The sequence below is a fragment of the Hylobates moloch genome, unplaced genomic scaffold, assembly GCF_009828535.3.
Source record: "Hylobates moloch isolate HMO894 unplaced genomic scaffold, HMol_V3 SCAFFOLD_16, whole genome shotgun sequence".
Classification (NCBI taxonomy): Eukaryota; Metazoa; Chordata; class Mammalia; order Primates; family Hylobatidae; genus Hylobates; species Hylobates moloch.
The window spans coordinates 74,197,529-74,223,046 of record NW_026652291.1 but is presented as its reverse complement, the minus strand read 5'-3'; the positions used below and the strand labels follow the sequence as shown (position 1 = coordinate 74,223,046).

Below are 25,518 nucleotides of genomic sequence, written 5' to 3'. Positions count from 1 at the left end.
AATCAGAACAATGTCAACTAGTGATTGCTCCCAATGACTTCTACCAATTCCTTAAGTAATTTAAATATAGTATATACTGTCTTTCTCTCTGTGTGTACAAATAATACTTATTTCCATTACTAAATATTTCCAACTATGCTTCCGTTTTCTGTGGAATAGAGGGTTAGCTTTCCACACAGATGCGTATTATATGTGCTCCCCCACAACATCTAGGCAATACAGATGCATATTATATGTTTTTCCTCCCACATAACATTATCAGGAACTTCTGTAACATTATAGTAGATCTGCCTAATATGTGTGTACAAGATAAAAGTTTTGACCGTCCAAGTGGTCTAACCACTACATCACTGATATATTTAGACCTTCCAAGCAGAACCACAGTCAGTGCATGGATTCTGAAGACAGACTACAAGGTTTGAATTCTGGCTCCACAATATAGCTGTACAACCTTTAGCAAAATATTTGACCTTTCATCAATTTTCCTAGCAGTAAAGAGTACAAAATGATAGCATCTACCTCAAAAAAATGTTAAGAGAATTAAACTAAGTTACATAAATCTTTTAGAAAAGTGTTGGCACAAAATATACAATAAATATTAGCTACTATTATCTTTAGAATCTGCTTTGCTAAAAGCTAGTTTCTCTATTTTGATTTCTCTTACATTTCTGTGAGATAACATCACCATCTTGGGACCATATTCAAACTTACAATTCAAATTTATATCTTTAATTTCTCTCAAATATTAAGAAAAGCAAGAAAGTTATCTATTTTCCTAGTTATTATTCTAGTTTTCATATTTTAAATTTTCTCAATTTCCTGAACAAATTTATTTGATGATCAATAGTCAGCATATAGTTGCACAGCTAAAATCAGTGCAGCTGACCTAATCAACCAAGTTGTTACCTAAACATTTACTTTTTCTTCCAGGAAATGTTAGCAACTATGGGGAAAAAAATCTCTCAGAAATACTAATGTATCTAACACTTTCTCTTTTTTTTTCTTTTTCTCTTTTCTTTTGGCCCAAATAATCTTATTCTGTTAAGAATTGTATGTAATTCTTCTAAAATATCAGAAGGCATGGAAATGAAAAATAAATAGAATGCCACCTAATTCAATGAGAAACATACACACAAAGAGAAAATCATTAAGATGGTTAAAACTTGTCATTAATACATAATGGTTTAATAAAGTTTGTATCAGATTATAAAACTAATACATTACAGAAATAATACAACTTTGAAATTCAGAAATCTTGACATTCAGGAAAGATTCTGAGAGAAAATTCACCGTCAAAGAAAGAAAATTAACAGTAAATTCAATCCCATGGCAGGAAAACAAGAAATTTAAGTAACATACTTCTATGTTATTAATTACAACCTGTTATTAATTACATATTCTATGATATTAATTACAATCAGGATCACAGCTGGGAGATCACAGGCTCCTATCTTCCTGAGAATCTAATTGAGGAGTCACAGGAAATTAGGTAACTTAGCTTAAAAAATGGAAACTTTTTACATGAATACCGTAAGCTAGCTCTCTCAGGGCTTTTTAAATTTGTATTTTGGCTCCAACAGTCGTAAAATAAAGCCACAATTTTACTTTCATTGGTCTACATAATTAATACCCTCTATCTGTGCTTTAAACAAACTTGCCAACATACTTTTAGATTGTTTCTACAAACAGCATAAATGAAATTATAAGATAATCTTTCTGTTTCATCTGTTTTCAATATCATCACCAAGTTAATTACCAACCACAACTATGTAATTATTCTTCTATAATGTGTTCAACCACATTACATTAGCAACTATGTCCAACCACATTATAGAACAATAGAGAATAGTTACACAGATGTGGTTTCTACAGTTCACGGCCTTCTCATCTATGTGTGTCTCCCTTTCTAGACTGTAAGCTCCCTAATATACTCATCTTCCCAAAATATACTGGAACAAAACAGTGGATATATTGGGTCTTTCATTAAATGAAATGAAATGAATCAATGAAAGGAGATACTAAATTAGGTTTCCTTTTTTTTTTTTTTTTTTTTTTTTCTGAGATGAGATCTCACTATGTTGCCCAGACTGGTCTCTCGAACTCCTGAGCTCAAGCAATCCTCCCACCTTGGCCTCCCAAAGTACTGGGGTTACAGGTGTAAGCTAATGCATCTGGCCAGAAATACTGAATTAGAAAATCAGCTAAAGAATATATGCAGAGCAAACAAGTATTGAAAATGAGTACTTTATTCAACACTTATTAAGTACCAATACAGTGCCAGGTGCTGTGTAGGATGTAAAGGTAAATTAAAAACTCTGTCTGCTCTCAGGGGAAATGACAAAGAATGAGGGAGGCAGACAATATGAATAACCTTTGCAAACAAGTAAAGAAAAGGTTGGTAGCAGAATGAGGGTAGTCCCAGTGATATGTTTAATCATATAGATCAGCACTATCCAAAAGATATATTGTTCAAATTGCTTATACAATTTTTAATTTTCTAATAAGCTCATCAAACAATAATGAGTAATATTATATTTCTCAAATATGACCATTTCAACATGTAGTATTAAAAAATTGCTTTGAGAAATTTTACATTCTTTTTTGTGCTATAATTACAGCAAATCTCAGTTTGGACTAGCCAGATTTTAAGTGCTCAGTAGCCACATGGTGCCCATAGCTACCATATTGGAAAGCACTGACAGTGATTTCTCATGGGTTTCTTTTTTTTTTCAAGACAGGGTCTCACTCTGTCACTCAGACTAGAGTGAGGTGGCACCATCATGGCTCACCACAGCCTCAACCTCCCAGGCTCAGGCGATCCTCTAGCCTCAGCCTCCAGAGTAGCTAAGACCACAGGCATGTGCCACCACACCTGGCTAATCTGTTTTTATTATTTGTAGAGACAAGGTCTCCCCTATGTTGCCCAGGCTGGTCTCGAACTCCTGGGCTCAAGTGATCTCAGGTCTATCCCATCTCAGCCTCCCAAAGTGCTGGGATTATAGGTGTGAGCCGCTGTCCCCAGTGCATATGTAATTCTTAATAAGGTATATTGTACACATATTGAAGAGAAGTCAAAAACATATTGAATGGTGAAGGCTACGTGTAGCTATAAGATACTGAAATAAGCTTTTATTAAGGTTAAAAAACCAGATAATCACTAAATCTGTCAATATCACATAACTCATTCATTTGGACATTAGAGTTGGAGATACAAAATAAACTGCATCCTTTATACTCCTACACATGGTTATATCTGATAAACATACATGCCAAAAAGAAGTGGTGAGATTATTTTACCTTAGATACAACAATTCAATGACTTGATGTACCATGTTTCAAACTGTCTATTGGCTATTCATGCAAACCCTTTTACTGAAATTTTATTCTTTTTTTTTTTTTTTTCAGATAAAACAGCTATTTAAAGCAGTGATACTACACCAAATTTTTTTTTAAGTTTTTGTTTGTTCACCAAGTTTGAAGTAGTCACGAATGAATCAATATTCATCCTATTGAGGAAAAGTTCCGATTTCTATGTATGAACTATTTAAAGTACATAAGTATTTTGTGAAATTCTATCATATGTTTAAGCTTTTAAATTTCAACATCCTTCACCATATGAAGGCAATGAGCACAATATAATAGCATAATATCCTACAGCTTAGGCCATATAATTAACTTATAAATCACATAAATTAAGGGTTTGTACAACTTCTATTACAAATATTAAAAACACTGCAAATATTATTCAGGCTGAAATGACTGTGAAAACTATCCTAAAATTTGATTAACATAACTATTTTTGTTGTTGTTGTTCCCCAGTGATATGAGCTATTTGGCTATTTGTAATATATTTGTAACCTTTTCAGCGTTTCTCAAATTTTCTTATTATTAGAATAATTTGTATAAGTTAATTAAAATCATGAGTGAACTGGAAAAGTGAAAAGTGAAAAGTCTTGGAAATTTCTACAACTGCAATAAAATGGGTTTAATAATTATGTATTTTTTGTTTGTTAAGAATGAAGACATACCAATTGTGAATTCAACAATTTCATAAATAATCTATAAAAGATAAATGTTCCAATAATAAAGAGGAAAAAACAAACTTTCTTTATATGTGCCACTCATTTTGTTTAAGAATATATTTAGATTTGGAAAACAAAATAGAAGAATCACCAGTCAGATACTAAGCGGGAATCACTGAAACACAATGTTAGTTCTAATGGATGGATGATTGTGTTTGGTCTTTTGAAACTTTGAAGTATAGGTAAGTCTTGATCACACAAATTAATAAATCCTAAAGCTGGAGTTAACAATAACCATTACACCCAAATTCTGCAGCTTAGCCCAGCCAATTTTTCAAAAGGTCAGGTTGTGAACTGGAGAAGATCAGGGAGGTCCACCGCATAGCTTTGTTGCCAGGCATCTCTCGTCTGGATTGTTGCAGGCATTTATTAGTATTCGTCAGCAGACTCAACAAAGCAAACAAGAAATTCAAGCACGAATAATAAAATGAAATGCTGCTATATAACCCTTTGTCATTCAGCAAATATGGGACTTTTTAGCTACATTGTTCCTAAACCTGGGTTACTACTTTAATTTTTCTCCACAGCGCTGACTGAATGAGTATGCATGTGTGTTAAATGCAGAGCTCCCCTAACAACTGCAGGACTGCCATTTAATCTGTTGGTAGATGGACCATTTCCTGTGGGAACCCTAGCTATGATTTCCAGATCCACCAAATAAATCTCAGATTAAGATTCCAAATGAAACCTGCCTTTGGCAGATAAAAAATGTCAAGATGGATATAAACAGTAAAATTATAAATTATCTAGGTGTTGCATGACAAACCAATGCTCAATTTTTTTTTGTTGACATGTGCCCAGATATCAAAACTATATGAGACATTCATCAAATGTCACACTTTCATAATATTGGAGGCATCATTAAAACTGTTTGACTAAGGACCTCAAAGTGTTTAAGCAATAGCTCAAAAGTATATTTGTGCAAAGTACAAGAATAAATTTACATATCAGCAGCAGCTCATAAGGGATGGGTAAATATTCTGTTTATCTCTCATTGTAATTCAAGTTACTTTAAATACAAGGTTTTAGGAAATCATTATACTCTATATGGCATCATTACATAACTTTCTACGCAAATGATATATTTTATTCAAATTCCCCATTTGTTTCTCAAAAACACACACACACACAAAACAAAACCAAAAAACCCACAACACAAAAAGAAAACCATAAAAGGAAAAGGTAAGACTGCTATTTCATTAATCAACTGTAACTGCTAAACTAGTGCCTTGTTAGTTACACTACAGCATCATCAGTCCCTTGTTAGAGTTAGCATTTTAAACTTTTCACAAAAGCATTAAGTACTTGAAACAAAAAAAGCCTCAGAAAAGCAAATTTGTTTTTCGGTAATGTGTTCATTTCAAATGACTTGGGGGAGGGGCAGAGACTTTTTAAAAAAAATAATAAAGGGTCAATATAGAACATCATGGAAAGCAAAAGTCCTATTAAAAATGCAGAAGAAGTCTCTGATGCTGGTTTCTACTGCATTCTCAAGAGATCAAAGACTGCTTTTTTAATGAAAAAAATTTTTTGTCATTCTTCTTCTTACCTGGACTAGTGCAGCCTTGTCCTAATCTTTAACTCTACACTGGTTGATTACAAAATATAAGCAATGAAGTTTTCCAAAAGGAAACAGATTTGCTGAATTGTAATCATTACTTTTTTTAACTTTAAACTCTTAAAAGCAATTGAGTAAAATAGCTTCAGTGACTCCAAATTTTGCAACATTTGGTTTTTTGATGAACATTTAAAAATCATCTGATCTACTTAAAATAGAAATTCTTTCAAATTATAACTTCTTTCCACTTTTATAATAATTCATGGAAAGGACACAGAATATCCATACTCCATATTCCAAATCTCAGGGTTTGTACACAGGCCTGAAATCTTAAGGACTACATATTTGTTCTGTCTTCCCTTATCATATTTCTTTCTTCCAAAACTTGTTGTTGGTTCAAGAAAACTAATGCTAAATGATCCATACCTACCCTAATCTGCTAGGGATTAATATTAATCTGAAAATTTTGAATTTTCTGAAGTGGGGAGAACATTAATTAAAAGAAGAAATAAAGATATCTTGTGCTTGAATGTGATTATATTTCTATACTAAAACTGTTCATATCAACGAACATTGTTAACTGTGTTAATTTTACAGTGTATCAAATTATCTTGGTACAGACAGCAAAACTGTATTTAAAAGGAGCATTTAATTGTTAATTTTTAAAATATTGAGTAGCAAAAACATTGCTTCTACACAAGTATAATTTTATCAATACAAATCCATCAGTTTGTATTGTTCACCCATCAGCATCCTAATATTATAATACTAGATGGTTGTATGTAAAAACTAGAATCTGTCAGAAAATAAACATAAAAGTTTAAATACAATTTTTGAAAATAATTACTTTTTGGTTTGCATCTTTTCAACACGATTTTACCATATGGCAAAGTATTATCAATTTCATCCAAAAGCTACAAACAAGAATATTTTTAATTCAATCATTTACACTATAATCTACTTAATTTCAAAATTTTGAAGCCTGACTTGCTCTAAATTTGCTTTTTCATATTCCCTAAAATAAGCAGAACACAAAGAAAAACTGTATCTGAAATTCTCCCAAAAAGATAATAACGCCCTACATGACAGGTTGTTTTGATTCGAATAAAACCAAAACACTAAAAGTTGGAGTATTTGGTGAACTCTTCCAAAAGATTTTTATTCTACTACTACAAATTTATTTACATCCAAAGAGTAGTAAGTAAATGTACACTAAAATATATAATTTTATCATTTAAGAAACTTTTTTAAAATGCATTTAAAATACCTTTAAGTCCAGGAAGTCACATCAGTCCTACCCTATGGTAAACCTGGACCAACCCTCTAAAGGGCCTTCAATTCAGTCTACATACCAATGTATATTGATCCAGGTCTCCTAAATCAACAAAATGCCAATGGACACTCAGATCTTTATATTAATCATACTACGGAGGCCACACAGTCATCTGAAATATGACAAGCTGAAATTCTCATGTGTAGAAAATTAAAGATTCAGTAATATTACATTAAGGTGCATGTTGTAAATATGTGTTACAAGAGGTGTTCTGGCATGAAAGGCCATAACCAGAAATAAATGAGGATTTTTAGCAAAGACTTGTTCAAAATCTTAAGGATGGAGAATTTAAAACAAAGTAAAAATCTTTTGACAAAATCAAGTCATTGTTTTCTATTTCAAAGAAAAAAATCTTGTTTTCATGACCACAAATAAATTTGAAAGAATCTGCATATTAAAAGTAGAGTTTGTATTTCCTTAACCCAAAGAAATAGACTCACAAGTTCTACAAAGAGGATCATACCAACGGAATAGAAACGGGGAGAAAAGGTCCTATTTAAAAGGGAAATTTACCATTTTTCATGCTCATTCTTCCTAGAAACGATCATTTCTATAAAATGGAGGGACCAAAGATGTAAGAATTCCGCATGAAGAGTACAGTGTGAACTGATTTAAAACCCCATAAATTAGTAAAAACAGAAAAAAGAGAAAGAAATAAAGAGAAAGAAGAAATCCTATTAGCTCACAAACTTTTCCCCTATTAAGAATTTATGAATTAGTTCACTGGTTGTAACAAATGTACAACTGTGGTAGAGAACTGGCAGAGAGGGAGGTTGGGTGTTTGTGGGGGTAGGGGATGTATGGGAACACTCTGTACTTTCAACTCAATTTTACTGTAAATCTAAAACTGTTCTGAAAGATAAACTCTATTTTTTAAACTGCCAAAACATAATTTAAAAAATAATTTGTGGCATAAACTCACCAACATGAACTATTCATATTAGAAATTATGAATCTTAAAAGGGTTCACAACAAATGTCATAACCAGTTAGAAAACTAAGTTGCCTTGTAAACATTTTTTGTTTTTTCATTCCATTTTTCTACTCAGTCCAAGAGTATTAACAGAATCATGCATATCAAGCTTAAAAAACAAAGAATTCCAGAATCGTATTTAATAAACTTATTTATATTAAAGGAAATTTTTTAAAATAAAAGACTATAACCTCAATCATTCTTCTAAGAGTAGCCTCAGCATCTCCTCAGGAAATGAATCAATCCTTGCTGGCCAGCTGCCAGTATTCCTAAAACCACTCTCTCAAATATTCTAGATGGTCATGTGTGAGAAGCTACTAGCACTCTATTAAGCTAGGTCCTATGGAGATAAGTAGTAAATTTAATCAGATCTCAGACATGTTCTTCTTTTAACCCCCAATGGCACATGGAAAATTTTTTAAATGCAATCGTAAATCCACACTTGCCAAAAGGAAAAGGCACATAAAAATATTCTGTGATGCCACTAATCTGGGGATTTTTATTGCAACTGGAATTTCAATACAGACAAAAATAGATTTTATCCTAAATGAATATTATTAATTATATATTATAGTCTATCAAATATACTAACTATAAGCATACCATTTTGAAAATTAAAGTTTCAGTGATATTCTGAACATTGTATTAGAAGAAAACAGACTTCTTAAAATACTGTTACAACCATTTCAAACACTGTTATTAAGGATTCATAATACTTTTGAAACTCAGTAGAATGTACCTTCCATAGCTAGAAGGAATAAGAAAGACAATCATCACGATTTACTTAAAAGTCCTCTAAATCTGTCAACCACCTGTGTTTTAATTTTATTTTATTTATTTATTTATTTTAGCATCTGTAACCTACCACCATCACACTGCTGGAAAGAATTACTCTGGTATGTGAAATACAGATTAAATAAATTCATTTCCTGTTTCAGGCATTGTAGTAGGGACTTTACATATAGCATTCCTAATCTTCACAATGGTCCTAAATAGATTATCTCTCTATTTCATATAAAAGAAAACTCAAGCTTACAAAGATTTATGAAACTTGTTCACAAATCCAAGTAGGTAGTAAGTGAAAGATTTAAAAATTGAAACTTATGTTTAGCTCCAAACCTGTGTTCTTTCCACCATAACATTTTACTGACATTATTAAATGTATTGGTTTTCCAACACAGTCTTCTTTCTGCTTTAAAATATAGGCAATAAGCTAAAATCACAAACCATAGTTCCTCTTCATGAAAAATATACCATTACTTACTAGAAAGCCAATTATTAAAATTTAAGTCCTGTAATTTAATACAGAATGATTAGTTATCTAGACATTTTCAAAACCTTTAATTTCAAGGAGTATATAATCATAATGTCTAGGAAATAGCTTTTTTTCTACAGCTTATCTTGCTGGTAGCAATGAATGTCCATTCTAAGCAATTTGTCATTTCCTTCTTCTCCATCTTAAACATAAAATAGTTTATAAAAGTGATACGAGATTCTACAATCATATTTTAGTCATAATGATCAACAACATTTAAAAGCATCAATGATGTTTTCCTACAGTGGTTCTTCAGTGTCTATACTTACAGATTGTCTGCAAATCATGGAATAGTTTTAGTTATAATTCAATTACAGAATTGCAGACAGACAAAAGGTAAAACAGAATATGTACTTTGTGAACAGAGAGAAAGATAAATGAATCAATAATACAAAAGGTTGAAGGTGGCACATAGGTTTAAAGTGCCAAGGACAAATAAACATTATTCTGACTCAACAAGAAAGTACCAAACCACTTGCAAGTTACCTTTCGTCAAGTTTCATTTATTTAAAAAAAATTTGTGTTACTGTGTTTTATAGAAAAACCGTAAGAATCATGGATCCAAACGATACTTGCCAGTCCAATTCTAAAATAAGGAAGAAGACAACTGTTTTTTACTTAAATTCAGTAGGATAAAAAAATTTTAAATATTTACTAGCCTCCAATAAACTGAAAAATGTAAGAATTCTATTTACACAGCCGTTCTATAAGTGCTTTTTCACCGTATTTCAAATAAGTACAATGATTTCTGATTTAGAATCATGATGATGTTTTAAGCTTAAAGATAAATTAAAAATATGTAATCTATATCTAAATTTAGATAATACATAAATAAAAATAATTACTTGTGTGTAAAATATATATTACATATGATGATCCCCCCAAATAATAAACCTAAAAACAATATTGAACAAACTCATTAAATTGAAAGGTTTTGGTCAAAAGCTTCTTCAAGGTATAATTCTCATCATTTCTTACCTTAAATTGGTAAAATATATATATATATTTACAATATAGCAGATTTAATATTTAATTTTGGTAGGCATAGTAACCTTTTGTAACCTTTCTTAGGGAACACTGACCCCTAAAGGTTCTAAATTTAAATAAGTTTCACAATTTTCTAAATTTAACTGGTATCCAGATCTCATTTTTACCTACATAATTACAAGTATGTATACTTAGGGCAGACATATTTACCTGTAAATAATATGTAAACTATTTGCAAAGAATTGTAGTATGCTATAAAACTACTAAACCATGTATCTGCTAATAAAAATCAACAACATTAATTTAAGAAATGATCAGGAATTTATAACAGTATTCCAAATAATTAATCATATAAGATTTATGATCTCTATGTCTTTTTTCTTACAGTTATGTATATAAGTAAGTACAAAAAAGGGCTAAACAACAATAATATAACAACTCATTATTTCAGAGGGTATAAACTCCTTTGATTATGACATTTCATTTTTTTCTTTTTTTTTTTTCAAAAGATAACCCTTAAACAGAAGTTTTCCAAAAAGGCAAAACATCACTTACCCCTTAAAAGGCCTGAAGATGGTAACACTTTTATGCTGGCAATATATGTTTATTCACACACACATTGTTTTTATCAACTTACAAACTACATTCATTCAGGACTGTTTTTTTAACTCCTTAAAGAAACTCGGGGGCTAGATACAGTTGTTTTCGCCTGTCATCCCAGGGCTTTGGGAGTCTGAGGCAGGAGAATTGCTCAAGGCTAGGAGTTTGGGACCAGCCTGGACAACACAGTGAGACCCCCCACCCCTACAAACCATTTAAAAAAAAAAATTAGCCAGATGCAGTGACTCATGCCTGTAGTCCAAGCTACTCAGGAGGCTGAGGAAGGAGGACTGCTTGAGCCCAGTAATTCATGGTTATAGTGGACCATGATCATACCATTGCACTGCAGCAAGGATGACAGAGTGAGACTGTCTTTAAAAAATATACATATAAAAAAAAAACTTGGGTTTATTTTGTAGATGTCATCACCCAGCCCATCTACCAACCTCAGCTTTCCATTTTCCAAAATGTCTACAATGACAAAAACAAAGAAAAACATAAATGGTTATATATGTTACATTATCAATCTTATCAACTCTTTGAGTTAAAATATTTCAGAAGTGTTTCTACAGTAAATCTAGGAAAAAAATGGTCACTTCAGCACTCTTTAAAATGAAATTTGTAAGATGAAATAAAGGCATATCTGTGTAATACAAGTTTTCATTAACTTAATTTCTTTTAAAATTAGTAAAATTATACTAAATAATATAACTATTCAAAGGAACCAACTAGGAACATTTATGTAAGACAGAGCTTTGAAGCAATTTGTGATTTAAGATAAATCCCATGAACCCTGCCATCAGGGAGATGACGATGTGAGATTTTACTGTTTAAACATATCTGTTATCACAAGACTCAAAAGTTAAAATATTTATGTTTAATTTTATTTCCTAATATTATTTAATTTATTGAGTCAGTCTCCCTCTGTTGCCCAGGCTGGAGTGTGATGGCATGATCTCTGCTCACTACAATCTCCGCCACTGGGGTTCAAGTGATTCTCCTGCCTCAGACTCCAGAGTAGCTGGGATTACAGGTGCGTGCCACAACACCCAGCTAATTTGTGTATTTTTAGTAGAGACAGGATTTCCCCATGTTGGTCAGGCTGGTCTCGAACTCCTGACCTCAAGTGACCCACCTGCCTTGGTCTCTCAGAGTGCTGGGCTTACAGGCATAAGCCACTGCATCTGACCTTTTTCCTAATAATGTTTAATAACGGATCCTTATAAAAAGGAATGTCTTATTCCTCTTTCCAATGTCAAAAAGATGCCTGTAAAAATGTAGATTTTCTTAATGCTGTATCAGTCATGTCTGCTGTAAACTGTCTATGCATCTGTATAGTTTACTGTGCCTACTGTAAACTGTCTACGCATCTGTATCTTCAACCATAAAACTTTCCTTTTCATAAGTATCCCAGAGCTTCATCAGCTCCTTCCTTGACATCCTTCCTGATTACTCGTCATTTATCAGTAGTACTTCCTCTACAGTCTCTATCTCTTTAGATATATTAAAAATAACTCCTTTGACTCCTTAAAGATCATTTGGTCTCTAATTTGAATATAACTCTTACAGCAATATGATGTGTAAATGAGAAACACAACAGATGCATCATTATTTGCTTCCTTTTTGTTATTTTTTAACATAAATTGAGTAAAATGCTTTTGAGCTCTTTAAAAGAAGAGTATCTGCTTACTTACTTGAATAAATGAATAAACATAGCTATAACAAATTAGCTCCTAACTTCATACCAATACATTCTTATCCACAACTTGAATATAGAGAGCACACCAAAATTGTCACATAATACATGCACTATTAACTTTGCACAAAAAACCTTTAACTATCTTACCCACATATTATATATGATTGTTTTATATAGAATTAAATCAGCTATCTGGATTCTAAACTCATAATAAGCAGCCCAGAGTGACACATAAAAAGGGAAATTACTAATGGTGGGTGCAAACAGCAAGAAAATTTGTTAACAGTATAAAAATCAAAAACAAAATCCAGAAACCAGAAAAAGGCACTCAGATCTTTCTATAACTCAAAAGAATGTATAATTGTTAACTTATTCAGTACAATGATTATAGAACGGTCCTCAAAAATGGACTTTAACCTTCAAAAAAGGATAAAAATGTGGCTGGACTATGCTGAACAGGAGCCCTGTTGGGGAAGGGGAACCAAAAAAGGAAGAGATGCACACAATGTTTTAATAAGAATCCTATTTTTTAAATTATAATACAAGAGGAAATTTTAAAAGATGTACATAAAGGTTTAAGTTTTCAAATATATGTAATATCACATTCAGAAAGAATCATTTCCCAAGGATTCCAAATTTTCAACATTTTACTGTAATAGATCTTAAATATCTCTTGCCCCCTCCCTTATGTCTGCTGCTGTTATCTGTCTGTCTGTCTGTCCATCCATCTACCCATCCACCCATTCATCCATCCATCCATCCTTCCATTTGTTTTTCAGGCCATATCTCAGTCTGTCTCTGTCTTCAGACAGTCTTTCAAATTCTATCTGTCTCTGACTGTTCTCTGTCTCTCAGGCTGTGTTCCTCCACATGTGCATACCTGTGGGTATCTTCTCTGTCTCATATATGTGTCTTAATCTATTTTTCAGTGTATGTATCTTCTGATCTATGTCTTTCTCCTCTGTCTGCATATATACATGTCTGTCTCTCACTCTCTACTCTCTCTCCTTACTTTATGTGTGTCTGTTTCTCTGGTGGATTTTTCTTTTTCACTCTGACATTTCTCTCTCTTTGTGAGGGGATATATATAGATAGATAGATAGATATCTATATCTTGTCTCTTTCGCTATATGTCTGAAAGAGACGTATCCTGTCTCTTTCACTATATGTGTCCCTTGTGTGTATGTACATCTATTTCTCTGTATCTGTCTGCATGCCTGTGTCTCTATCACTCTCAATGTGTCTCTTTTTTTCTCTCTCCCTCACTATACATCTGTCTCTTTCTCACCAAGTCTCTTACTGTGGTGTCTCTCTTTCTCTGTGAGTCTCTGTGTATGCTTCTCTTTCTGTGTGCCTCCAGGTGTGTGTCAGTGCCTCTACGTGTTTCCCTCTTCAAGTATCTTCCTTCCTGTGTCTCTTTCTCTGAGGATCTCCTTCTCTGTGTGTTTTCTTTCTCTGAATGTGGCTCTGTACATCTCTGTCACAGTCATTCTCTCAGTCTCCTCTGTCTCTTTGTATGTAGGTGTGTTTCTCTTTCCTGGTGTGTCTTTTTTTTTCTCCTTCTCTCAATGTCTTTTCTGTGTCTCTTTCTCTGTGTGCATGTGTGTGTCCCTTTCTCTCTGTGTGTATGTCTCTTTTCTCTGTGTGTCTTTCTTTGTATCTCTTTCATAATCCCTGGGTCTCTGTGTATATGTTTGTGTGTGTGTGTGTGCGCGCACACTTGTCTACCTCTGTCTAATATATTGGTTAGAACAAACACACTTCACTCAGTGCCTTGAACAACACCTGGGGCTTGGTATTAATACCTTAAAAGTCCTTACCTTTTGACCAGTTCTCCATTTGTATTTCTGTTCTTGTTTGCTCTGGCAATGTCTCTGGTTTTTGCTCCAAGATTTGCAGCTAAAATAAAGCCAACTCTAGATAAATAAACTGAAAACAATATATCAGAACACACCTAAATCTTACCTTTGTTTAACAGAGAATTTACAGGATAAATGGTTTTCTAAAACATTTACAATGGGACAATTAACTGAGAATTTCAACAGGCGAAATTAAATCTTTTTCTCAGAAAAAGGTTCTTTTCTTCACACTTGTATTTTAGTATATATAGTTCAGGTTAAGTTTTTAGACATTCATGCTGATTTGGGTAGAGAACCATTTAATTTATTTAACTGAAATCTTCTTCAACTACAATTTTAAACATTTAAGAAAAATACATTTTCCTTTATTTGCCATAAATTTTATACCAAAAATTTCAAATTTACTGATTTGAATTTACTGTGTATATATTCATACAGATTACTTTTATAAATTTTACTTATAAAAGTAATTTAAGAATATTACTCTAATTTTAAAAAACATAAAGACCACCACTAACTTGTGGAATTACTGATACTCCTCTCTCTTATTTGTTTTTGTAGTAAACATGATAAAACACTACGCAAGTTTTTTTTTTAGGCTTTTAAGGAGAATAAAATTAGATTTACCTCACAGATAGAACCCTGCGTTCTTTAAAAAGTCCTCAAATAAAGCTGTAGTAAGCTTCTCCTTTTCCAATTTTCTCTAAATATGTTGATTTGGAGTTGGCAATCTTTTTCTAAGTTTCTCATTTACTTTTGGATTAGCTGAAAATATAGGAAGTTATTAATATCAAAGAAATATGTTCCAGTCAATGAAGCCATTTCCCTACATATTGCCCAAAAAGGTTAATAATAATTGCAGTATTTTAATAAGAGATTCATATACCAAGACATGTAGAAAATACAGTCTTTAATAACCTCTGGAGTATTTTAAAACATGTCTTACAGGCCTTAATGTGCTTAGTAATATACTATTTAAAACCATAATTTTATCCCTCTGCAGTATACAGTCACTCTTCCTCATCATTTACCCAGCTAATGAATGCCAGCAATTAGTAAAATGTAATCCCATTGCACAATCATTTTAATGCTTTTAGCACTCAGAAAAGTAAACACCAAATTAATACTGCTCAAGCCATATCAGATCCTAGTTGGAAGCAAGCAATTATAGTTCAGCTCCTCAGGTGTAATTAAATGATTGGAATGATTTAGTTCCATAAATGCAAGTTAATTCATAAGCAAGCAACAAATATACTGGGAGTAATTACAAGAAACGTTGACAGTCTAAGCAGGGCAAATTCTTTTATAAGACTGAGGTAGTAAAATGCTGCCCTCTCCTGGGCATTTAAGGGAATAACTCAGAGCCAAACAAAAAACTTCCACAAAACCCAACTTTTAGAAAGCCTCTAGACAAAATAACCAATATTATTAATTTGATTCCATGACTTATAACAAAAATCTAAATTAATACCTATATTATGATAATTTATGGACACTGAGATAATTAATGATTTGTCCAATAAAGCTCTGAGTCCCAAACTACATCTATTTTATATAGGTGATTTCTACACTTTTAATGAAATCAAATAATGCTTATGACAGACTGCAAGTGAAACTTCCAGTACCCAGCGAGACTGCCAGTCAACACCTCTGTTCTCTTAATGGCAAAGCGTAACTTGACTGTTATGGATAATAACTAAACTATGCTTTTATATGTAGTAAAATACGCATGGAAAATGTGAAACAAAATATTCAATATTGTTATGACTTTAAATAACGATATAAATTATTTTTTTAATAAACTTCAATAATCAAAACAAAAACCTGACTACTATTACAACTGTCATTATAGGCATATTTCAAAATGTAAAGAGTAACAAGTACTACACAAAAATGCATCCTGTTTTAGGTCATTCCCAACATTTTACCTTCTTAGGCTAAAATTCAGGACAAATGTACTTATATACTAATTACTCAAGTGGTCCTTAACTTTTCACACTAAACTTTCAGAAGTTTATTTATTATACTCTTAAGTTATGCTATAACCAATAAGCCTGTGTTAAAAATATGTATTAGTAGCCTTAAACCCAAACAGTATCATCCCATTGCCTTTCTGTAATTTGAACATGTTCTCTGATAAAATATTGCAATTAGCACAATAAACGTTTACTTCTTCAAAAAATGCAAATGGTCCTTGGCAGAAGATAATGCTTAACCCTACACCAATATTTTTGGAGATGGAGAGAGCAATAAATTAATGTCCTTTAAATTTGCTTTTAAATGCATTAAAATAACCACATTCTAAGTCATAACAAGCACAAACCATAAAAATAAAATAGATGAAAATATTAAAAAGTCCTGTCACTAAGTTTAAAATGTACAGCACATTTGCTTTGCCCTTGATGTCACAGTCTTATTTTTCAATTCATATCTTGTACACTGTAAGTTAATTGCTTTTGGAAAGTACTTATTATTCATGTAAAAATTAATGTGCCAATGTGTTTAAATCCTCTTAAATGACCATTCATGCATCTTTCTTCTTTAAGTACCAATGAAATCTGTCAAAAGACATCAATGCAAAATGGTCTTAAAGGAAAGTTCTAACAGAGATTTTTTTTTTCTGCTAACACAAGATTTTCATATTCACCAACTTCACTTAAATTTCATTAATTTTTTAAGCTACTTTTAATAAATTCACCAAGTAAAATTTTTAGGCCCCATAGTCTGTCATTTGTGTTCCAGCTGACATTATGAATATTAATAACAGTGTTATCCTGATTAAATAGGCTTCATATGAAATCCCTGTGAATCCTATAGCTCAGACATCTCATTTTTCCAACTCTTTATGAATTTGGATTCAGACATTAAACTGGAAAAATCTTAAAAAACAGATTTAGTGGCACATTTGCATATTCTTCAGCAAAAATTAGGTATTTTAATGTTTCAAACAATTAAAACATATCTACATATAATAGGAGATTTCTGTAAACATGCAACGTATTTATACTTCTATCTTTTTTAGGACAAAGGATTAAGACTAATAAAATACTAATTTCTGTCCTTACCTTAAAGATTTGATATCAAGAATTTGTTTTCAGTCAAAAATTATATATTCACATTAAAACTAGTGGGATGATTTTACAGTAGACAATCAGATAAATTGGGTTTCTTAATCCAAATGCTAACATTACATTAAAGACAAAACATATAAAGATTACGTTATTACTAATCTACACCAGGTTCAAGAAGCAAACTAAAATCAATTTCCAACTAAAATCTGTTTATAAGTTGTGATGAAAAAAATTACCTGTTTAAAAAAAAAACTCTACTATAACCAACAGAAGATATATGAGCAGCAGTTAAATTAAAATATTCTCCATAATAAATTCCCAGCCTCATTCCTCCAACCTATTTTTAATTCTGAAAAATTTTCAGTATATAAAAAAGGAAGTGGCGGGGCATGGTGGCTCACGCCTGTAATCCCAGCACTTTGGGAGGCCGAGGCTGGTGGATCACGAGGTCAGGAGATCAAGACCATCCTGGCCAACATGGTGAAACCCCGTCTCTACTAAAAATAAAAAAAAATTAGCCTGGCTTGGCGGTGTGCGCCTGTAGTCCCAGCTACTCGGGAGGCTGAGGCAGGAGAATTGCTTGAACCCAAGAAGTGGAGACTGCAGTGAGTCAAGATTGTGCCACTGCACTCCAGCCTGGTGACAGAGTGAGACCCTGTCTCACAAAAAAAAAAAAAAAAAAAAAGGAAGTGAGTCTTATATGGAAGAAAAGAAAAATAAATAATAATTAAGCAAACTGCACACCCTTCTCTCTCTCTAGGTACACAGGAATCTCAATATATCTGATAAAGTTTCCTACATGCACTCATCAAAAAAAAGTAGGTTGAAAAAATTTAAACAAACATCCCTACGCTCTCAAATGTGACTTGACTCTCCTATTTACTCAGCATTAAAACACTTCATGAAACAAAATTTGTTCTTTGACCAGTCTGAAATTTCTAATCTGCCTAAAAAATTGTAAGTAATTCTGACATTTACCCTTTAAAATTAAATAATGCCTTTTTGACAGAGAAGCATTTAAAAATGGGATTTCATTCCCCAATGTAACAGTATCCAGGATTTTAAAAAACATTTTAAATAGGAGATGCTCTTCCTACCTTCCTCCACAAAAGCCACACTTTAGCAAACGTTTTCAGCTGACTTTGGTTTATGCCATATTTTTCATAATTTCTTAGCTTAATCACAAATTTGTGTAAATTGAATCCAAGTATCAAACTAGAGATCATTTACAATACTTCATTTTATCCAACTGTAATTTTAGAAAAACTCTGAATGTTGTATTTTCTAGCTTGAGAAATGTTGATAATTTCTGCATTAAAATAGTTCCATAAAAAAAGAAAGCACGCTATGTCAGAGAGCCAAATATTTTATCACACAACACAACATAATATAAGCACATGTCCTACTATTGGATTTTCATCTTATTATACAAAAGATTCAAAGATTTATGGCCCCTGACATGTTCTCTCCCTAAAAGAATCTCTTTCACTCAGTGTGCCTACTGCTTACCAAGCTCCAGATTAACTCAGGTTCCTCAGAGCTCTGAAAAGCAAGAAGAGGTTCAGGAAGAAAGGATAAGGGATAATAGTGGCCCTGTACCACAGCTATACAAATTTAAAAGGCATATATTTAAATTATTTGACCCCACAGTTCCATTACTAAAAATATTTACAAAAATATGTAAGATATATTTTTATGTACAAAGGTATTCATTGAAGCAGTTTTTATTTGTAAGAACAAATACTTATGCTCCAGTCATGCTGGTCTTCTTTCTGTTCTTCGAACACATCAAGCTTATTCTTGCCTCAGAGCTTTTATCTTGCTATTATACTTTATGCCTAGAATTCTCTCTTCTAGACCTCTAAGCCATTTTTCTCATTATGCAGGCCTTGCTCAAAAGTCATCTCTTAATAAAGGTTTTGCCTGGCCATCCCATCTAAAGTAGAAACTCTTTTCTCATTGCATTACCTGCACTACTGCCTTCATGAAACTGATTTGTTTAGATTTTATTTCACTGTTTTTGATATATCTCAGCAACTTACAGGTAAACAGGGCCCTTGATTTTCTCCTCCATCTCTGTATCCTTAGAAGAGTATCTGGCATAAAATACGGACTCAGTAAACATTTGATGAACAGACAGGTGGATGGACAGCTGGAGGGACACGACTAGCAGGAAACTAGAACTAACATAAATGTCCATCAATAGAGAATTGGTATAAATAAAATGTGGCTCAACCATATGGAAAACCTATATGGTTTATACCACAAATGCAAGAGATCTATATATACTATGTGTATACTATGAGCCAGACATTATTATAGGAATTAGATATAAAATGGTGAATAAGACAAATAGACTTCCTATACAAATATATCCTTGGTCAAAACAATACAGTCACAAAGTATGGATAAATTAAAAACAGAAAAATTACACACACATATATATACATGCTTGAATAGGCATATTTTTTTTTTTACACAAGTATACATAAGAAACTATTACCAGTGGTTAGTCTGAAGAAAGGGCCTACGAGTTGGGGTGGGGAGATAGAGAAAATGAGGGAAAGAAACATTTATATTTCATTTTATATTTATACGTATACTTCGGTTTTTTAATTGGGTGCATGTATTACTTCTAATTTAATAATTAAATATTTATAATATGAAATTTAATAGGAAACCTTGAAGGACCATTACATTACCACTGAGAGGCCCAAAATGAATAGAAAGACAGTGATCTTCATGACACCCTTGAAACTTTGAAAAAACTATTATTGCCTAATTAATCTTTTATAATTATACTTTGTTATGATTGATTGACTGCTTGCTTGCTGGCGTGTTTGCTTGGATTAACTAGACTAAAAAGTTCAAAATAAACTAATACATATGGCAAGAATTTCTTGGAATAGAGAAGTTCAAAATGTAAGAAAGAATTTCTGAGAATTAAACAAATGTTTCTAAAAATCACATTTCTTAGTTCAATTACGGACTATTTACAATTGTCTCAGAATTTAGGAGTCTAAATTCAGGAGTCTAAAGTTTAAAAAACTTATAATGAAAATAAATTGTTTTATATTATTACATTTTATGTCTATCACAGATAGTTCCCCTTTGTTTATGCTTCAGCATTCAAAAAATTACCATGAAAAAAGACTAATTACATCCCATCATTGAAGGTCAATGTAACGGTTTCCGCCTGCCTCCCCACCCCCACCCCCTCACCCCCACACCCTGCTGCACCTGTAATGGAGACCAGTTCTCACTATCCTGCCCAGGCTGGTCTCAAATTTCTGGACTCAAGCGATTCTCCCACCTCGGCCTCCCAAAGTGCTGGGATTATAGGCATGAGTCACTGAACCTAGCCTAATTTTATGTGTCAACCTGACTAGGCCATGGGCTGGCCAGATATTTACAAGCATTATTCTAGGTGTGTCTGTGAGGTTGTTTCTGATGAGATTAACATTTGAATCAGTGTACTGGGTAAAGTGGACTGCCCTCCCTAATGTAGGTGGGCCATTTAATCACTCAAGGTCCTGAATAGAACAAAAAGACTGACTTCTAGAAAGCAAGAGGAATCTCCTCTTGCCTTACTGCCTTCGGCTGGGACATCAGTCCTTTCCTGCCTTCAGACTATGAAATATTCACTCTTTTGGGGCGCAAGCTCGCTAGTCATTAAACTGGAAATATACCATCAGCTCTTCTAGATCTCAGGCCTTCAAACTGGCACTAGAATTGCGCTACTGGCTCTCCAGGGTCACCAGCTTTCTTTTCTGACTGCAGATATTGGGACTTGTTAGCCTCCACAATCACATAGGTCAATTCTTATAATAAACCTGCGTGTGCGTGTGTGTGTGTGTGTGTGTGTGTGTGTGTGTCACCTACTGGTAGTTTCTCTAAAAACTAACCATAAAAGGACATCAATTAAGATGAAATTAATACTTGGTGCTTCAAATACATGGCTTCCACATTTTCAAAATTTGGAGGGTAAGACAATACACTATTTTGAATACTGCAGTAGTCTTTAGTGCCAGCTGCAAATGACACTTTGAGAGGGAATATGGCACTGCAAAGCCTACTGATAAAAAGCAAAATTGTAAAACTAGTATTATTTTCAGAGGGCAATCACATACCAGGATTTTCTAAAATATCCTGAAACGTTTTGCCCTGAGCAAAACTAAACTAAATCACTTAATCTAGCACAGAACAGAATATAAAAACAAACTCAGGTTATAGAATAGTTTCTCCAGGGAACAAATAGCCTGTTTTCTTAAGATCCGTGTGGGTGCCAAGTTCTGATGCACTGATATACTCCTTCATACAAAGGTTTACATTTCCATACAGCCAACTGAAGTTCCTGGCAAATCAAAGATGAAAATGTATTAGAGTAAGCTAAATTGATCTACAATGACAACTGTGATAAGCAGCCACTTGAAATCAAACAAAAGAATAGCTATCAGAAAATGTCTTTCAAAAATAAAGTTAAAAATAATCATTTAGGTCTTTAATTCGTCATATATTATAATGCTTACTAACAGATTTTTCTCAAATTGAACAAAAGCCATTTAGCGATTTTCCATATTTTCTGCAGTTTAACAATAAATACTAACAAAGAAGACCTTAACAAACAGAGGCATATACGGAAGAATAAATATATCCTAATAACAAGTTATACTTTAAGTTTTAAACATGTGATGACAATTTTATAATTGAGCCATAATTGCACACTATACTCCAGCCTGGGCGACAGAGTAAGACATGTCTCAAAGAAAACACCAAAAAATACAATATTTGTCTATGTAATTTGCTAAAATTACTGTAGCTAATCAATCCCAAAGGACAGTGCTGCATGCGACCTACAAACTTCATTTTTAAAAACTGTAATATTAAAGTCAGCTTACAGGTTATAGAATACAATTACTAGAAGTGAAGATTTTAAAGATAGTAAAATAAATTAGACTTATAGTTCCAATTTCTTGTTCATTATCAAGAATGTCACAGCCTCCTCCATTAATTTTTCTGAGAAATTACAAAAGCTAATTTAATTTCTTCAGTCATTCTTAAATGTTTTCATTAATGAAAAGCATGTAGTAAGAATATGATCCGAAAAAAGATGTTCCATAACATGGGATAAAAATGCATTATGAAAAGAAAAAATAAAAGAAGCTGAACTATATATACAAATTTCCTTGAAGAAACAATTAGTTTTATTCTTCCTGCAACTTAAAATTATAATTTCAACTATAAATTATATGTAAGTGTTATACTCTTTTTTTTTTTTTTACCACACTATAGTTTCTTAGGATCCAGAAATATATGTTCAACTACAAATTTTTTTCTGAAGACACATTTTTTAAAAGCTATCTCAAAATGACAAATCAACTGAGCTAAAAATATTATCTATAAAATTAATACTAATACAGTTGCACAGTGTTTCTGTCCAAGTAGTAAGTAAATTAAGCATGCCGGGCGTGGTGGCTCACGCCTGTAATCCCAGCACTTTGGGAGGCCAAGGCGGGCGGATCACGAGGTCAGGAGATCGAGACCATCCTGACTAACACGGTGAAACCTCGTCTCTACTCAAAATACAAAAAATTAGCTGGGCATGGTGGTGGGCGCCTGTAGTCCCAGCTGCTCAGGAGGCTGAGGCAGGAGAATGGCATGAACCTGGGAGGCAGAGTTTGCAGTGAGCCGAGTGCCACCGCACTTCAGCCTGGGCAACAGAGCCAGACTCCATTTCAAAAAAAAAAAAAAATTAAGCAATGTATGCTACTTTTTAAAGACTTTCCAAAAGACACTGATGACTTTTCATTTTTCATTAAAAAAAAAAAGAATATTACTTTTTTTTTGAGACTGGGTCTCATTCTATTACCCAGGCTGCACAGCAGTGATGTGATCTTGGCTCACTGCAACCTCCAGCTCCCATGCTCAAGCAATCCCCCTGCCTTGGCCTCCTGAGTAGCTGGACCACTGGTACGAGCCACCACACCCATCTAGTTTTGTTGTTTTGGTTTTTTTTTTTTGTAGAAGTGGGGTTTTACCATGTTGCCCAGACTGGTCTTGAACTCCTAGGCTCAAGCGATCACCAGCCTCCGCCTCCCAAAGTGTTGGGATTACAGGCGTGAGCCACTGCACCCAGCCCTGAATAGCACTTCTTTCAAGAAAGTTTCATCTCTATGATGTGGTGATTTATACAATATAATCATGAGTACTACTTGCAAAATGGCTGTATGAGTAACCTGACATTTTATATTATTAATTCATTAAGAAAATCTTTTCTCAAATTCAAATAAAATGCAGGGAAACCAAAACTGAATATTTATCCTGTCATAACTATTAAAACTATTACAAAAAGACAAACATTATACGCCTCCTGAGGGAAGTTTGTATCACTAATAAGTATTATCCTGGGGTGAGAATGGGAGATGGGGGAAAAAGAGCAGGATTCACAGGACAGGTAGAATACGGGATATATATGAAACAAGATTAACCAACACAAACCATGAAGGATAACTGTCAAACTTGGGTAATACATACATAGGCATTGTGATTCTATTTCTCTACTTTTGTGTATGTTTGCAATCGTTTATAACAAACAGTTAAAACATATATTGCAAAATAAAAGAGAATATACAGCATTTACTTTCTTGTAAAATTCATTGAATAATTATTTCACAGAAGGGAGAAGATAGTGTTTGCCTGTAACTCTCAGCTGCTTAGGAGACCAAGGAAGGAGGATCACTTGAGTCCAAGAGTTCAAGGTTACAATGAGCTATGATTGCACTATTGTACTCTAGCCTGGGTGATAGACTGAGACTCTGTCTCTAAGAGAAGAAAAAAATTTCAAAATTTCAAAAACAAAAACAAGCTTAAAACGAAGAAAGGGAAATGTCCACATACCCAAACAAACCATAACAGTCAGTGAGCAGTACTTAACCAAGCATTCCACGAGAATATGGAGACCAAACTGGCTCAAGGGTTAAGAGTTCAACTACACAGATTCTCTCTTTCCTTAAACAGCAATCACATATCTCTGAGCACCTGCACAGTGTCTTAGCCAGACACAAACCACCCACCAAGTTGGGTGCAAAAGTTAACTACTTAAGATCAAAACTTCAAGGTGGCATGATCATTTAAGGCCAGAAGTTCAAGACCAGCCTGAGCAGCACAAGACCCAGCCTCTACAAACAACAACAATAAAACTTTTTTAAAAAGTCAAAGGGGGGAGATGTTAGCAAAATAGTGGACTAGAAAAATGTTATGTTCTTGTTATCCCAGAGAGAATTTTTTAAAAAACCAAAGCAGAAACTGTCTGAACCAACTTTGCTGGCTAGAGCTATAGAAAACAGTCAAAGGTTTACAGCAACCAAAAAAACACCAAATCAAGAAAAAGGCATCTTCAAAATGATAGCACAGTAGTATATGGCTTTATTCACTTGTTCTTCCCCCATCCCCTACCTGGTGCAGTGGGAGTCTTGTACTTGAAGCAGTTCCCTTCCTCTAACTAGAGGGAGCAGAGTAGACCTGATAGACAAATTGTTGTGCGTGTCTGTGCTGACCTGTCTAGGGGATATTTAAGGACTGACACAAGGCACTCCTCTGTTTCACCTAGCTCAGAACTCAGGTAGGAAAAGTGGCAGGTACTGCTTGTACAGGCTGCAAAGTGACAACAGATCCACAGAGACCCAGGCCAAGAAATGACTGGGGGAGACATATGACAGACCATCTATGGCCTGAAAGAGAAGCTGGAGCACGACTTTCTGGGAAATTAACACATGACCACATGACAAGCAGCCAAGTATACCGGGGAATCTAGAAAGCCAACACATGCCCAGGCAAGAGGCATGCCCAGAAAAGACCTGAGATCTTAAACTTTCACCTCAGGCTGATCCCCTGGATCAGATTAAGCCTAACTAAGGGCTAAAGGAGTGTCCCAGCACAAAGCAATTTGCAAAGACTGAAAGCGGCCCTGGCATTCAAGGAAAACTCTATAAAAACACACTAGCTGAACATGGGCTAAAGAAACAGCTGTCACTGATCACACA

At 33.5% G+C, this 25,518-nt stretch overlaps 1 protein-coding gene across 6 annotated transcripts in view; it reads right to left on the bottom strand.

Annotated features, from left to right (window-relative positions):
• The window catches only part of MIPOL1 (mirror-image polydactyly 1), a 372,872-nt gene that overhangs the window by 307,745 nt on the left and 39,609 nt on the right, over nt 1-25,518 (bottom strand). For all 6 annotated transcript variants that reach the window (XM_032180229.2, XM_058429762.1, XM_058429759.1 and 3 more), the window contains exons 2-3: nt 15,033-15,170; nt 14,367-14,445 (exon numbers count right to left, since the gene is read on the bottom strand). In XM_032180229.2, the coding sequence (XP_032036120.1) occupies nt 14,367-14,385 (19 nt within the window). In that variant the 5' untranslated portion in view covers nt 14,386-14,445; nt 15,033-15,170. The remainder of the gene's footprint in view (nt 1-14,366; nt 14,446-15,032; nt 15,171-25,518) is intronic.